The sequence below is a fragment of the Oncorhynchus nerka genome, linkage group LG18 (genome assembly GCF_034236695.1).
Source record: "Oncorhynchus nerka isolate Pitt River linkage group LG18, Oner_Uvic_2.0, whole genome shotgun sequence".
NCBI lineage: Eukaryota > Metazoa > Chordata > Actinopteri > Salmoniformes > Salmonidae > Oncorhynchus > Oncorhynchus nerka.
In genome coordinates this window covers 75,246,442-75,261,362 of record NC_088413.1, presented here as the reverse complement: position 1 = coordinate 75,261,362, position 14,921 = coordinate 75,246,442, and the positions used below count along the sequence as shown (strand labels likewise).

General features: G+C 43.0%; 1 protein-coding gene across 4 annotated transcripts in view; it reads left to right on the top strand.

The window, feature by feature from the left end:
* The window catches only part of LOC115146460 (ena/VASP-like protein), an 84,259-nt gene that overhangs the window by 41,176 nt on the left and 28,162 nt on the right, over positions 1–14,921 (top strand). For 2 of the 4 annotated variants that reach the window (XM_029688550.2, XM_065004346.1), the window contains exons 2-3: positions 1,232–1,406; positions 2,903–3,080. In XM_029688550.2, coding sequence (XP_029544410.2) covers positions 1,232–1,406; positions 2,903–3,080 — 353 coding nt within the window. Of the gene's footprint in view, positions 1–1,231; positions 1,407–2,902; positions 3,081–5,117; positions 5,480–14,921 lie in introns of those variants that run through there. The other 2 variants (XM_065004347.1, XM_029688551.2) reach the window with 2 other exon arrangements.

Here is a 14,921-nt window from a genome sequence, read left to right as displayed (position 1 = left end):
AAAAAACATTTTGTCGTTGTGGATTTTTCTTTATTATCAATTGAAAGAAGTCACCGCCTACATGTATTGTAAAGGTGAAGCATGGAAGTTTCTCCACTTATGAGGAGTTGGCATTAGTGCTTTGAAATGTACTATAGTGTAGATGTACTACGGCTGTACTTGTTCACCACATAATTCAATAGTTTAATTCTTGTTGTCGATAGGAATGGAGAGTTTGGAATCAAGCCAGTCTGTGCCTGGGCCAAAACCATGATGTGGATGCACATTCCCAATTTATCTGGTTTGACAGATAAATACCTCACATCTGGTGAACAGATAGTTAATTAGACGCTTCTGTTTTCTCTCACCGTGTTATTATCATAGATCAGCGACACACATGTTTCCTGCCCATGTCGCCGAACATTCTGAAATATGCTAATTATGATACCACGACGCCACAGCAAAGCAAAACACAGAGAGAGATTTTTTTTCTCGGAGGGGTTGGGGTTAGTGTGCTTGTTTATAGGGTTTTAAATGGCTGTCCCTCCCTCTTTTTAGGGACATACTGTCAAATTTCTAACGGTACCATTAGATAGGCGTGGTTCCTTTGAGAGTTACTACTACTGAACAGGCTTGCTAACAGTACGGTACTACACAGCACCGCATCCACCAGTAGTAGGAGACACAGGGGTTAGAGGTCAACAATAAGAACATAGGGTGAATCTCAAACATATTTCCTCGATTCCTTGCATCCTCTCTCCTCACCTCCTTCTCAAAACCCATTGGGTCTCCTCCAATCCGTTTTGAGAAGAAGGGGAGGAGAGGATGCAAGAAATCAAGGAAATATGTTTGAGATTCACCCTATGTCCTTATTGTTGACCTCTAACCCCTGTGTCCTCCTCCACAGTGAACAGAGTATCTGCCAAGCCCGCGCCTCAGTCACGGTGACCTCTAACCCCTGTGTTCTCCTCCACAGTGAACAGAGTATCTGCCAAGCCCACGCCTCAGTCACGGTGACCTCTAACCCCTGTGTTCTCCTCCACAGTGAACAGAGTATCTGCCAAGCCCACGCCTCAGTCACGGTGACCTCTAACCCCTGTGTTCTCCTCCACAGTGAACAGAGTATCTGCCAAGCCCGCGCCTCAGTCACGGTGACCTCTAACCCCTGTGTTCTCCTCCACAATGAACAGAGTATCTGCCAAGCCCGTGCCTCAGTCACGGTGACCTCTAACCCCTGTGTTCTCCTCCACAGTGAACAGAGTATCTGCCAAGCCCGCGCCTCAGTCATGGTGTACGACGACACCAGTAAGAAGTGGGTTCCAATCAAGCCGGGCCAGCAGGGCTTCAGCCGCATCAACATCTACCACAACACGGCCAACAACACCTTTCGCGTGGTCGGGGTCAAGCTACAGGACCAACAGGTAGAGGTACACATACGCACACACACCAATTGCCATTGTCTGGGGGAATTTGTCTGTTCTAGTAATGTTAGTCATTTCAATGGACCTACAAATCTTGATGTAGATCTGTTGGAAGACTTCACACCGCAAGCCTTTACAGACCTCCACCACACTGTCTTTAGTTATAGAGATCATCTCCACCACACTGTCTTTAGTTATAGAGATCATCTCCACCACACTCTTTAGTTATAGAGATCATCTCCACCACACTGTCTTTAGTTATAGAGATCATCTCCACCACACTGTCTTTAGTGATAGACATCATCTCCACCACACGGTCTTTAGTTATAGAGATCATCTCCACCACACTGTCTTTAGTTATAGAGATCATCTCCACCACACTGTCTTTAGTGATAGACATCATCTCCACCACACTGTCTTTAGTTATAGAGATCATCTCCACCACACTGTCTTTAGTTATAGAGATCATCTCCACCACACGGTCTTTAGTTATAGAGATCATCTCCACCACACGGTCTTTAGTTATAGACATCATCTCCACCACACTGTCTTTAGTTATAGAGATCATCTCCACCACACTGTCTTTAGTTATAGAGATCATCTCCACCACACTGTCTTTAGTTATAGAGATCATCTCCACCACACTGTCTTTAGTTATAGACATCATCTCCACCACACTGTCTTTAGTTATAGACATCATCTCCACCACACTGTCTTTAGTTATAGAGATCATCTCCACCACACTGTCTTTAGTTATAGACATCATCTCCACCACACTGTCTTTAGTTATAGAGATCATCTCCACCACACTGTCTTTAGTTATAGAGATCATCTCCACCACACTGTCTTTAGTTATAGAGATCATCTCCACCACACTGTCTTTAGTTATAGAGATCATCTCCACCACACTGTCTTTAGTTATAGACATCATCTCCACCACACTGTCTTTAGTTATAGAGATCATCTCCACCACACTGTCTTTAGTTATAGACATCATCTCCACCACACTGTCTTTAGTTATAGAGATCATCTCCACCACACTGTCTTTAGTTATAGACATCATCTCCACCACACTGTCTTTAGTTATAGACATCATCTCCACCACACTGTCTTTAGTAATAGACATCATCTCCACCACACTGTCTTTAGTTATAGAGATCATCTCCACCACACTGTCTTTAGTTATAGACATCATCGCCACCACACTGTCTTTAGTAATAGACATCATCTCCACCACACTGTCTTTAGTTATAGAGATCATCTCCACCACACTGTCTTTAGTTATAGACATCATCTCCACCACACTGTCTTTAGTTATAGACATCATCTCCACCACACTGTCTTTAGTTATAGACATCATCTCCACCACTCACATTCGTTACTAGTTATCTCTATAGTTATGTAAGACATATTTATCTCTATAGTTACGGTACATAGAACTAAGCTGACCATAGTAATTGGTGAATAATGAATGAATGAGTAATTGGCTGTCTGTCTCTCAGGTGGTGATCAACTACTCCATAGTGAAGGGGCTGAAGTATAACCAGGCCACGCCCACCTTTCACCAGTGGCGCGATGCCAGGCAGGTTTACGGCCTCAACTTCGCCAGCAAAGAAGAGGCCACCACCTTCTCCACCGCCATGATGTTCGCCCTCAACACGCTCAGCTCGCAAGATGGAGGTGGGACCCTTTCCCGTGTGGAAGTAATCATTCTGTCCATCTGTCTGCCTGTCTGTCCACCCGTTCGTTCGTCCACCTGTCTGTTTATGTCACAGTCAGGTTTAGATAGACTGTAGCTAAAACTGATGTGTACTAATTAGCAGTTAATCCCGGCACGTCAGCTACTAATTATCGGTCGAAGTGCAAATCTTTTTATACAGTAATTTCAAGCCTGTATAGCTCCCCTATAATTTAAGGATTGTTGGATTAACATAATATTAGGTTGAACATGTTTAGGTTGTAACAAGAAGAATCTATTTTCAGAAACGCTCTCAACCTGTTCAGTTTACACTTGGTTCAGCCAATGACATTGGGGCTGCAGGTGCCAGTCAGTCTGGTTGCTGGGTCGATCTCCACTGAGTTCTACCTCCCTCTGCTGGACATCAAGCTCTAGAGCGAAAACAAGGCCAGACATACTGTATCTCTATGGCTCTGGGTGAAAGCTTTCAGCAGTGTGTGTGGGAATGGAAAGCAAACCATAGAACCCATAGAACCCTGCCAGACTATAAACTCTGTTTAAAGTTGTGTTCAGTAGGGCACATTGTAACAAAACATTTAAAATTGTTATGAAACGGAAAATGTAAAAAAGCATTTCTTAATAGTTCAAATATAGCCTACCTATTTCACTTATTTATTTGTTAACTATCTACTGAACACAACCCAGGCTAGAGCCCAGGGTGCCACACTTGGATACGTGACCTGGCGATATATGATGGCCGATTGCAGACACTTGTGATAATACTGTATGCCTGAAAGCGACACTATCGAAAACAACCATTACAGTTAACCCTGACAACCATTACAGTTAACCCTGACAACCATTAACATTACACCGCCAGGACAGACACTTGTGATAATACTGTATCCCTGAAAGCGACACTATCGAAAACAACCATTACAGTTAACCCTGACAACCATTAACATTACACCGCCAGGACAGACACTTGTGATAATACTGTATGCCTGAAAGCGACACTATCGAAAACAACCATTACAGGTAACCCTGACAACCATTACAGTTAACCCTGACAACCATTAACATTACACCGCCAGGACAGACACTTGTGATAATACTGTATCCCTGAAAGCGACACTATCGAAAACAACCATTACAGTTAACCCTGACAACCATTAACATTACACCGCCAGGACAGACACTTGTGATAATACTGTATGCCTGAAAGCGACACTATCGAAAACAACCATTACAGGTAACCCTGACAACCATTAACATTACACCGCCAGGACAGACACTTGTGATAATACTGTATACCTGAAAGCGACACTATCGAAAACAACCATTACAGTTAACCCTGACAACCATTAACATTACACCGCCAGGACAGACACTTGTGATAATACTGTATACCTGAAAGCGACACTATCGAAAACAACCATTACAGGTAACCCTGACAACCATTAACATTACACCGCCAGGACAGACACTTGTGATAATACTGTATGCCTGAAAGCGACACTATCGAAAACAACCATTACAGGTAACCCTGACAACCATTAACATTACACCGCCAGGACAGACACTTGTGATAATACTGTATGCCTGAAAGCGACACTATCGAAAACAACCATTACAGTTAACCCTGACAACCATTAACATTACACCGCCAGGACAGACACTTGTGATAATACTGTATGCCTGAAAGCGACACTATCGAAAACAACCATTACAGTTAACCCTGACAACCATTAACATTACACCGCCAGGACAGACACTTGTACACATCAATGTAAAGACCTGTGGTTAGATGAGATGGATGGTGCAGTCTAGTTTATGGCGACATAACTAGACTGTATACGAAGCCTTACTCTTAAGAAATAGCACATGGGCCTCTCCTGTTACACGTTGCTGCTACTTATAAGCTGTTGGGATGGGGAGTCCGGTGGCGGCCCCATTCCGTCCCCCTAGCCTTCCTATTGGTGCACAGCCTGGCTAAAATACCCATGGAGCCAAACTGTCTTAGACCGCCAAATCTCACATGGCACTCTCCTTTTTTTGGTAAACCTTTTGGGGAACAAGAGGGGGCCATGTTGGAGGTGAGCTGAGCTATGGGGCTCCACACGCAAACCTAAGGTGCGCTCCTTCTGTCCAGGGAATGCAGTCGCAGGCATTTTACTGCTTTATACCTGCTACTGGGGTCCTATCTTGGATCACCCGGTTCGTGGCTAATGCTATTCCAGTAGCCTGGACAGCTGCCTGACTAGAAGCCATAGTTAGTACCACACAGTAATAGCTTGCTAAAGACACTGTAAGAATTGCAGAGAGGGTCTCACGATGAGTCTTACTCCAGAGATGTCACCAGCCACTGTCAGAAGGTGCACTTCTGCGAAGATCACCCTCAGTAAGTACTGTTCCCGTGATAACAGTTGATGTAGGGTAGGTGATAGAGGGAGGGGCTGGATCAGGGCTATTTACTGCATGATGCTGCGGCAGACAATGTGAGGCTGGTGGTATTTGGCAACACCTCTCTCACCTCTTTCATTGTAGGGCTAAAATAGGGAAGTGATGTTCTGGAAATCCCTATGTTGATGTTTAAGCTTAAGCTGTATGCGTTTCTGTTGACTGCCAATTAAAGTTTTCCATTCAACACAAATGTGGACTTAAGGGGCCCTAATGGGTCAAAGTAGCTTTTATATTTCATATTTTGGTAGCCACAGCCCCACGGGGTGTTAAGCTGTGGCTCCTGAGGTTTGAAATACTCTTTAATAGCATCATATTTAGCGCAAGAAATCGCAATTAGGCAATTAGGTAATCACCATCTGAGTTAGAGAGTGAGAGAGAGAAAGTAGGCCTTGTTTTGTTCCTTGAGGGCTTCTGTGCACAGGCCTGATCAAGCCCAAGCACTCCCCTGGGGCACTACGTCTCTCACCTCACCATGGCAACAGCCAGGACCCCCTTATGTCAGGCCTCTGTGCTTCATCGTGCACTAACCCAAACTCATTTGACACGTACACAACCTTCCTGTTAGCATCTGTAGATGTGTTGTGTTGATAATAACCCTTGATAGTGTTAATGGTGTTAGCTCTTGTGTCACTAAAATAAAAGCCTTTAATTGTGCAGTCAACTAGGCTGTGAGGCTGCAGTTGGCAAGTGGTATTGACTAGAGTGGCCCACGTTGTTGTATTTTAATAGTTGCTTTAAAATATTAGGAAATACTTGACCAGCCCAATACCAACCTAGACCCTACCTAACGTTTAGTTACTTTACCAGCCCAATACCAACCTAGACCCTACCTAACGTTTAGTTACTTTACCAGCCCAATACCAACCTAACGTTTAGTTACTTTACCAGCCCAACACCAACCTAGACCCTACCTAACGTTTAGTTACTTTACCAGCCCAACACCAACCACCAATCTAGCGTTTAGTTACTTTACCAGCCCAACACCAACCACCAATCTAGCGTTTAGTTACTTTACCAGCCCAATACCAACCTAACGTTTAGTTACTTTACCAGCCCAACACCAAACTAGACCCTACCTAACGTTTAGTTACTTTACCAGCCCAACACCAACCACCAATCTAGCGTTTAGTTACTTTACCAGCCCAACACCAACCACCAATCTAGTGTTTAGTTACTTTACCAGCCCAATACCAAACACCAATCTAACGTTTAGTTACTTTACCAGCCCAACACCAACCTAGACCCAATCTAATGTTTAGTTACTTTACCAGCCCAACACCAACCTAGACCCAATCTAACGTTTAGTTACTTTACCAGCCCAACACCAACCTAACGTTTAGTTACTTTATTGTGTCTGGATCTGGAGGTATGGTATGTCTACCAAAAGAAAGCATCATCTTGTATATTAGCTTTGCAGTGGTTTCATTTGATGGCAAATGGCATATATTATACATGTTCTTAGCTTCATGTATTCCAAACTAAACCCTGAAAAGACTAAAAAATCAAGATCAGGTTGGACTAATTGGCTCATAGAAACCATCATAGATGGACACCAACTGATTCTGGTGAGTATTTTGGCTGTTGTTATGCATTAGCTGTAGCTCTGTGCTCCACTATTAGTATTCATCTCAACGCCTCATCTGGATATGTGCTCAAATGAATTGCATAGTCGTGCAGATAACCATCAGCTGCTAAGAAGGGAGTTTAGAGGAGCCGTGCAGATAACACATAACCATCAGCTGCTAGGAAGGGGAGTTTAGAGGAGCCGTGCAGATAACCATCAGCTGCTAGGAAGGGGAGTTTAGAGGAGCCGTGCAGATAACACATAACCATCAGCTGCTAGGAAGGGGAGTTTAGAGGAGCCGTGCAGATAACCATCAGCTGCTAGGAAGGGGAGTTTAGAGGAGCCGTGCAGATAACACATAACCATCAGCTGCTAGGAAGGGGAGTTTAGAGGAGCCGTGCAGATAACACATAACCATCAGCTGCTAGGAAGGGGAGTTTAGAGGAGCCGTGCAGATAACACATAACCATCAGCTGCTAAGAAGGGGAGTTTAGAGGAGCCGTGCAGATAACACATAACCATCAGCTGCTAAGAAGGGGAGTTTAGAGGAGCCGTGCAGATAACACATAACCATCAGCTGCTAGGAAGGGGAGTTTAGAGGAGCCGTGCAGATAACCATCAGCTGCTAGGAAGGGGAGTTTAGAGGAGCCGTGCAGATAACAATCAGCTGCTAGGAAGGGGAGTTTAGAGGAGCCGTGCAGATAACACATAACCATCAGCTGCTAAGAAGGGGAGTTTAGAGGAGCCGTGCAGATAACACATAACCATCAGCTGCTAGGAAGGGGAGTTTAGAGGAGCCGTGCAGATAACACATAACCATCAGCTGCTAAGAAGGGGAGTTTAGAGGAGCTGTGCAGATAACACATAACCATCAGCTGCTAGGAAGGGGAGTTTAGAGGAGCCGTGCAGATAACACATAACCATCAGCTGCTAGGAAGGGGAGTTTAGAGGAGCCGTGCAGATAACACATAACCATCAGCTGCTAAGAAGGGGAATTTAGAGGAGCCGTGCAGATAACACATAACCATCAGCTGCTAAGAAGGGGAGTTTAGAGGAGCCGTGCAGATAACCATCAGCTGCTAAGAAGGGAGTTTAGAGGAGCTGTGCAGATGACCATCAGCTGCTAAGAAGGGAGTTTAGAGGAGCCGTGCAGATAACCATCAGCTGCTAAGAAGGGAGTTTAGAGGAGCCGTGCAGATAACCATCAGCTGCTAAGAAGGGAGTTTAGAGGAGCCGTGCAGATAACCATCAGCTGCTAAGAAGGGAGTTTAGAGGAGCCGTGCAGATAACCATCAGCTGCTAAGAAGGGAGTTTAGAGGAGCCGTGCAGATAACCATCAGCTGCTAAGAAGGGAGTTTAGAGGAGCCGTGCAGATAACCATCAGCTGCTAAGAAGGGAGTTTAGAGGAGCCGTGCAGATAACCATCAGCTGCTAAGAAAGGAGTTTAGAGGAGCTGTTCAGATAACCATCAGCTGCTAAGAAGGGAGTTTAGAGGAGCCGTGCAGATAACCATCAGCTGCTAAGAAGGGAGTTTAGAGGAGCCGTGCAGATAACCATCAGCTGCTAAGAATGGAGTTTAGAGGAGCTGTTCGGATAACCATCAGCTGCTAAGAATGGAGTTTAGAGGAGCCGTGCAGATAACCATCAGCTGCTAAGAATGGAGTTTAGAGGAGTGTCAAGAAGAATGAAAACAAGGCATCCCAAGTCATCTTCTATCAGAGAGCTGCAGGCTGAGAGAACAAAGGAGAGGAGACAAAACACACACACACAATTACACACACACACACACAAAATGTCACACACACACACACACACACACACACTAAATAACAAACTAAATAACTCCTGCTAGGCTGTGTATTGATAAAGCACTAATACATACATTGCAGTAGTAGGACATTATTTATATTCATATACTGTGTTCAAAAACAGGGGGCAGAAATGTGGTGGGGATGGTTGGCTCTGTTTGATGATGGGATATTAAAATATTCCCCTTTCATGAGATGATGACTGTGGGACATGAAACGGTTTGAGGTTGGGAATGAATCATGTTTTAGAAAGCGTTTACAGCACTTTATTCCAAAACCGCAGTATTTTATTCCAAAACAACTCAGGCAACATCCTCGCCTTAGTTGCTCATTGAGAATGAGGTGAATTCATTATGATGTCAGTAATGTCAACCCGAAAGCCGAAAACAAAAACAAAATTAGACACTTCAGATGGTTGGATATGGTAGGACAGAGGAATCCTCTCTGTTTCAGAGGCAGAACTCCAGTTACCCTATGAGCAAAATACATACTTGGGGTGGCAAGTAGCCTAGTGGTTAGAACGTTGGACTAGTATGCGAAAGGTTGCAAGTTCAAATCCCCAAGGTCTGTCATTCTGTCCCTTGAACAAGGCAGTTAACCCACTGTTCCTAGGCCATCATTGGAAATAAGAATTTATTCTTAACTGACTTGCCAAGTTAAATAAATTGAAAATGTAGTCTTTTTTGGTTGAAAGGATATTGAAAAGATGTATTTTCAATGCCTTGTGCTCACTGGGTAAGCAGTATCCATATAAAGATGTTCCACGTGTCCCTCATGCCGAACACACCCAGCGGAAATCTAGTGTTGCAAAGGGGCGTCAGGGGTTTATTGGTTGGTATTCCTGATATGCAGTAAGTGATCTCCCCTTTTATAATAGGCCTCTCTCAGAATAGGCTCTCCTCCTCAGTTAGCTGGGGAAGTAGAGTATGTCTCACAGTCACCCCTTCACACACACACACCTCTATACACAGTCACCCCTTCACACACACACACCTCTATACACAGTCACCCCTTCACACACACACCTCTATGCACAGTCACCCCTTCACACACACACACCTCTATACACAGTCACCCCTTCACACACACACATACACACACCTCTATGCACAGTCACCCCTTCACACACACACACACCTCTATACACAGTCACCCCTTCACACACACACCTCTATGCACAGTCACCCCTTCACACACACACACCTCTATACACAGTCACCCCTTCACACACACACACATACACACACCTCTATGCACAGTCACCCCTTCACACACACACACACATCTATACACAGTCACCCCTTCACACACACACCTATACACAGTCACCCCTTCACACACACCTCTATACACAGTCACCCCTTCACACACACACATACACACACCTCTATGCACAGTCACCCCTTCACATACACACACCTCTATACACAGTCACCCCTTCACACACACACATACACACACCTCTATGCACAGTCACCCCTTCACACACACACACCTCTATGCACAGTCACCCCTTCACACACACACATACACACACCTCTATGCACAGTCACCCCTTCACACACATACACACACCTCTATGCACAGTCACCCATTCACACACACACACCTCTATGCACAGTCACCCCTTCACACACACACATACACACCTCTATACACAGTCACCCCTTCACACACACACCTCTATACACAGTCACCCCTTCACACACACACACCTCTATGCACAGTCACCCCTTCACACACACACCTATACACAGTCACCCCTTCACACACACACACACACCTCTATACACAGTCACCCCTTCACATACACACACCTCTATGCACAGTCACCCCTTCACACACACACATCTCTATACACAGTCACCCCTTCACACACACACACACACACACACACACACACACACCTATACACAGTCACCCCTTCACACACACACATCTCTATACACAGTCACCCCTTCACACACACACATCTCTATACACAGTCACCCATTCACACACACACACCTATATACACAGTCACCCCTTCACACACACACACCTCTATGCACAGTCACCCCTTCACACACACACACATCTCTACACACAGTCACCCCTTCACACACATCTCTATACACAGTCACCCCTTCACACACACACACACACACCTCTATGCACAGTCACCCCTTCACACACACACACCTCTATACACAGTCACCCCTTCACACACACACACACCTCTATGCACAGTCACCCCAGTGGGTATGCAGCACCCCAATGACGCCAAGGTACGTCATAAAGACATCAAGTAAAGACCTCATATATTGGTTGTTATGTGGTCAGTAAAAAAACAAAGATGTTAAAAAACATCTAGTATACCTCACCACGAGGTCATAATGACAGTCTTGTCTGCTGGGTTGGGGGTTTCTGCACCGGGCGATTGTCTCTATGCTGGGTTGGGGGTTTCTGCACCGGGCGATTGTCTCTATGCTGGGTTGGGGGTTTCTGCACCGGGCGATTTTCTCTATGCTGGGTTGGGGGTTTCTGCACCGGGCGATTGTCTCTATGCTGGGTTGGGTTTTTTTGCACCGGGCGATTGTCTCTATGCTGGGTTGGGGGTTTCTGCACCGGGTGATTGTCTCTATGCTGGGTTGGGGGTTTCTGTACCGGGCGATTGTCTCTATGCTGGGTTGGGGGTTTCTTGTCTCTATGTAGTTATTTTATTGATCCTGGTGTTGGGTCTCTTGACAAAGACTGGTGAAGTTAGACGTTGATCCAATGGAAATGAAGAATATTACATTCCATCCAATCATGTTTGCCCTTGAATCTGGTTTGGGATTGGCGATCAAGGATTGGCTGGGTTCATGCATATGTTGTGTTGAATGCAAAATGCACTGTATGAGCTGTAAACAGATGTGGGAAGGAGGGGAGGGCAGGTCAGGTCTATTCTGGTCTACCGTCCTGCTGGGCCTGTTTTGTTGAGGTTTCCTGTGGAAATGCCTGTGGTTTGCATCAAGCTGTAGGAAAAAGCACAGTATCTCACTAGTACACAATGACAACATCAAGCTACCAATTTGTTGGATGCATTTGCTGTTTGTTTTGGTTGTGTTTCAGATTATTTTGTGCTCAATAGAAATGAATGGTAAATAATATATTATGTCACTTTTATAGTAAATAAGAATAGAATATGCTTCTAAACACTTATACAATAATGTAACAACAGCAAATTCATCCAACAAATGTGTAGTCACAAGCTTAATGTAGTTGTTATGTTCTATAAATATGGATACTAATCTTTTTACTACTTTAATACACATACTGTATAAGTGAATTTGTCCCAATACTTTTGACCCCCTAAAATCGGGAGACTATGTACAATTTTTTCTTGTCATTTCTGAATGGTTCACCCGATATGGATGAAAATACTTTAACCTCAGAGTCATTGTTTGATTTCAAATCCAAACTTTTGGAGTATAGAGCCAAAATAAGAAAAAATGCTTCACTGTCCCAATAATTACAGGAGCCACTAGCATTGTTATACTGTATGTAACCTCAGTCATATTTATCCTGTTGAATGTACCTCTACTACTACAGGGGAGGGTGTGGCATGTAAAACAAAAGATGGAAGTTTACAGACACTTAGGTTGGAGTCATTAACACTAGTTTACAGACACTTAGGTTGGAGTCATTAACACTAGTTTACATACACTCAGGTTGGAGTCATTAAAACTAGTTTACAGACACTCAGGTTGGAGTCATTAAAACTAGTTTACAGACACTTAGGTTGGAGTCATTAAAACTAGTTTACAGACACTTAGGTTGGAGTCATTAACACTAGTTTACAGACACTTAGGTTGGAGTCATTAACACTAGTTTACAGACACTTAGGTTGGAGTCATTAACACTAGTTTACATACACTTAGGTTGGAGTCATTAACACTAGTTTACATACACTTAGGTTGGAGTCATTAACACTAGTTTACAGACACTTAGGTTGGAGTCATTAAAACTAGTTTACAGACACTTAGGTTGGAGTCATTAACACTAGTTTACAGACACTTAGGTTGGAGTCATTAAAACTAGTTTACAGACACTTAGGTTGGAGTCATTAACACTAGTTTACAGACACTTAGGTTGGAGTCATTAACACTAGTTTACATACACTCAGGTTGGAGTCATTAACACTAGTTTACATACACTCAGGTTGGAGTCATTAAAACTAGTTTACAGACACTTAGGTTGGAGTCATTAAAACTAGTTTACAGACACTTAGGTTGGAGTCATTAACACTAGTTTACAGACACTTAGGTTGGAGTCATTAAAACTAGTTTACAGACACTTAGGTTGGAGTCATTAACACTAGTTTACAGACACTTAGGTTGGAGTCATTAACACTAGTTTACATACACTTAGGTTGGAGTCATTAACACTAGTTTACATACACTTAGGTTGGAGTCATTAACACTAGTTTACAGACACTTAGGTTGGAGTCATTAAAACTAGTTTACAGACACTTAGGTTGGAGTCATTAACACTAGTTTACAGACACTTAGGTTGGAGTCATTAAAACTAGTTTACAGACACTTAGGTTGGAGTCATTAACACTAGTTTACAGACACTTAGGTTGGAGTCATTAACACTAGTTTACATACACTCAGGTTGGAGTCATTAACACTAGTTTACATACACTCAGGTTGGAGTCATTAACACTAGTTTACATACACTTAGGTTGGAGTCATTAACACTAGTTTACATACACTTAGGTTGGAGTCATTAACACTAGTTTACATACACTTAGGTTGGAGTCATTAACACTAGTTTACATACACTTAGGTTGGAGTCATTAAAACTAGTTTACAGACACTTAGGTTGGAGTCATTAAAACTAGTTTACAGACACTTAGGTTGGAGTCATTAACACTAGTTTACATACACTTAGGTTGGAGTCATTAACACTAGTTTACATACACTTAGGTTGGAGTCATTAAAACTAGTTTACATACACTTAGGTTGGAGTCATTAACACTAGTTTACATACACTTAGGTTGGAGTCATTAAAACTAGTTTACAGACACTTAGGTTGGAGTCATTAACACTAGTTTACATACACTTAGGTTGGAGTCATTAAAACTAGTTTACATACACTTAGGTTGGAGTCATTAACACTAGTTTACAGACACTTAGGTTGGAGTCATTAACACTAGTTTACAGACACTTAGGTTGGAGTCATTAAAACTAGTTTACAGACACTTAGGTTGGAGTCATTAAAACTAGTTTACATACACTTAGGTTGGAGTCATTAAAACTAGTTTACAGACACTTAGGTTGGAGTCATTAAAACTAGTTTACAGACACTTAGGTTGGAGTCATTAACACTAGTTTACAGACACTTAGGTTGGAGTCATTAAAACTAGTTTACAGACACTTAGGTTGGAGTCATTAACACTAGTTTACATACACTTAGGTTGGAGTCATTAACACTAGTTTACATACACTTAGGTTGGAGTCATTAACACTAGTTTACATACACTTAGGTTGGAGTCATTAAAACTAGTTTACAGACACTTAGGTTGGAGTCATTAAAACTAGTTTACAGACACTTAGGTTGGAGTCATTAACACTAGTTTACATACACTTAGGTTGGAGTCATTAACACTAGTTTACATACACTTAGGTTGGAGTCATTAACACTAGTTTACATACACTTAGGTTGGAGTCATTAAAACGTATTTACATACACTTAGGTTGGAGTCATTAACACTAGTTTACATACACTTAGGTTGGAGTCATTAAAACTAGTTTACAGACACTTAGGTTGGAGTCATTAACACTAGTTTACATACACTTAGTTGGAGTCATTAAAACTAGTTTACATACACTTAGGTTGGAGTCATTAACACTAGTCTACAGACACTTAGGTTGGAGTCATTAACACTAGTTTACAGACACTTAGGTTGGAGTCATTAAAACTAGTTTACAGACACTTAGGTTGGAGTCATTAAAACTAGTTTACATACACTTAGGTTGGAG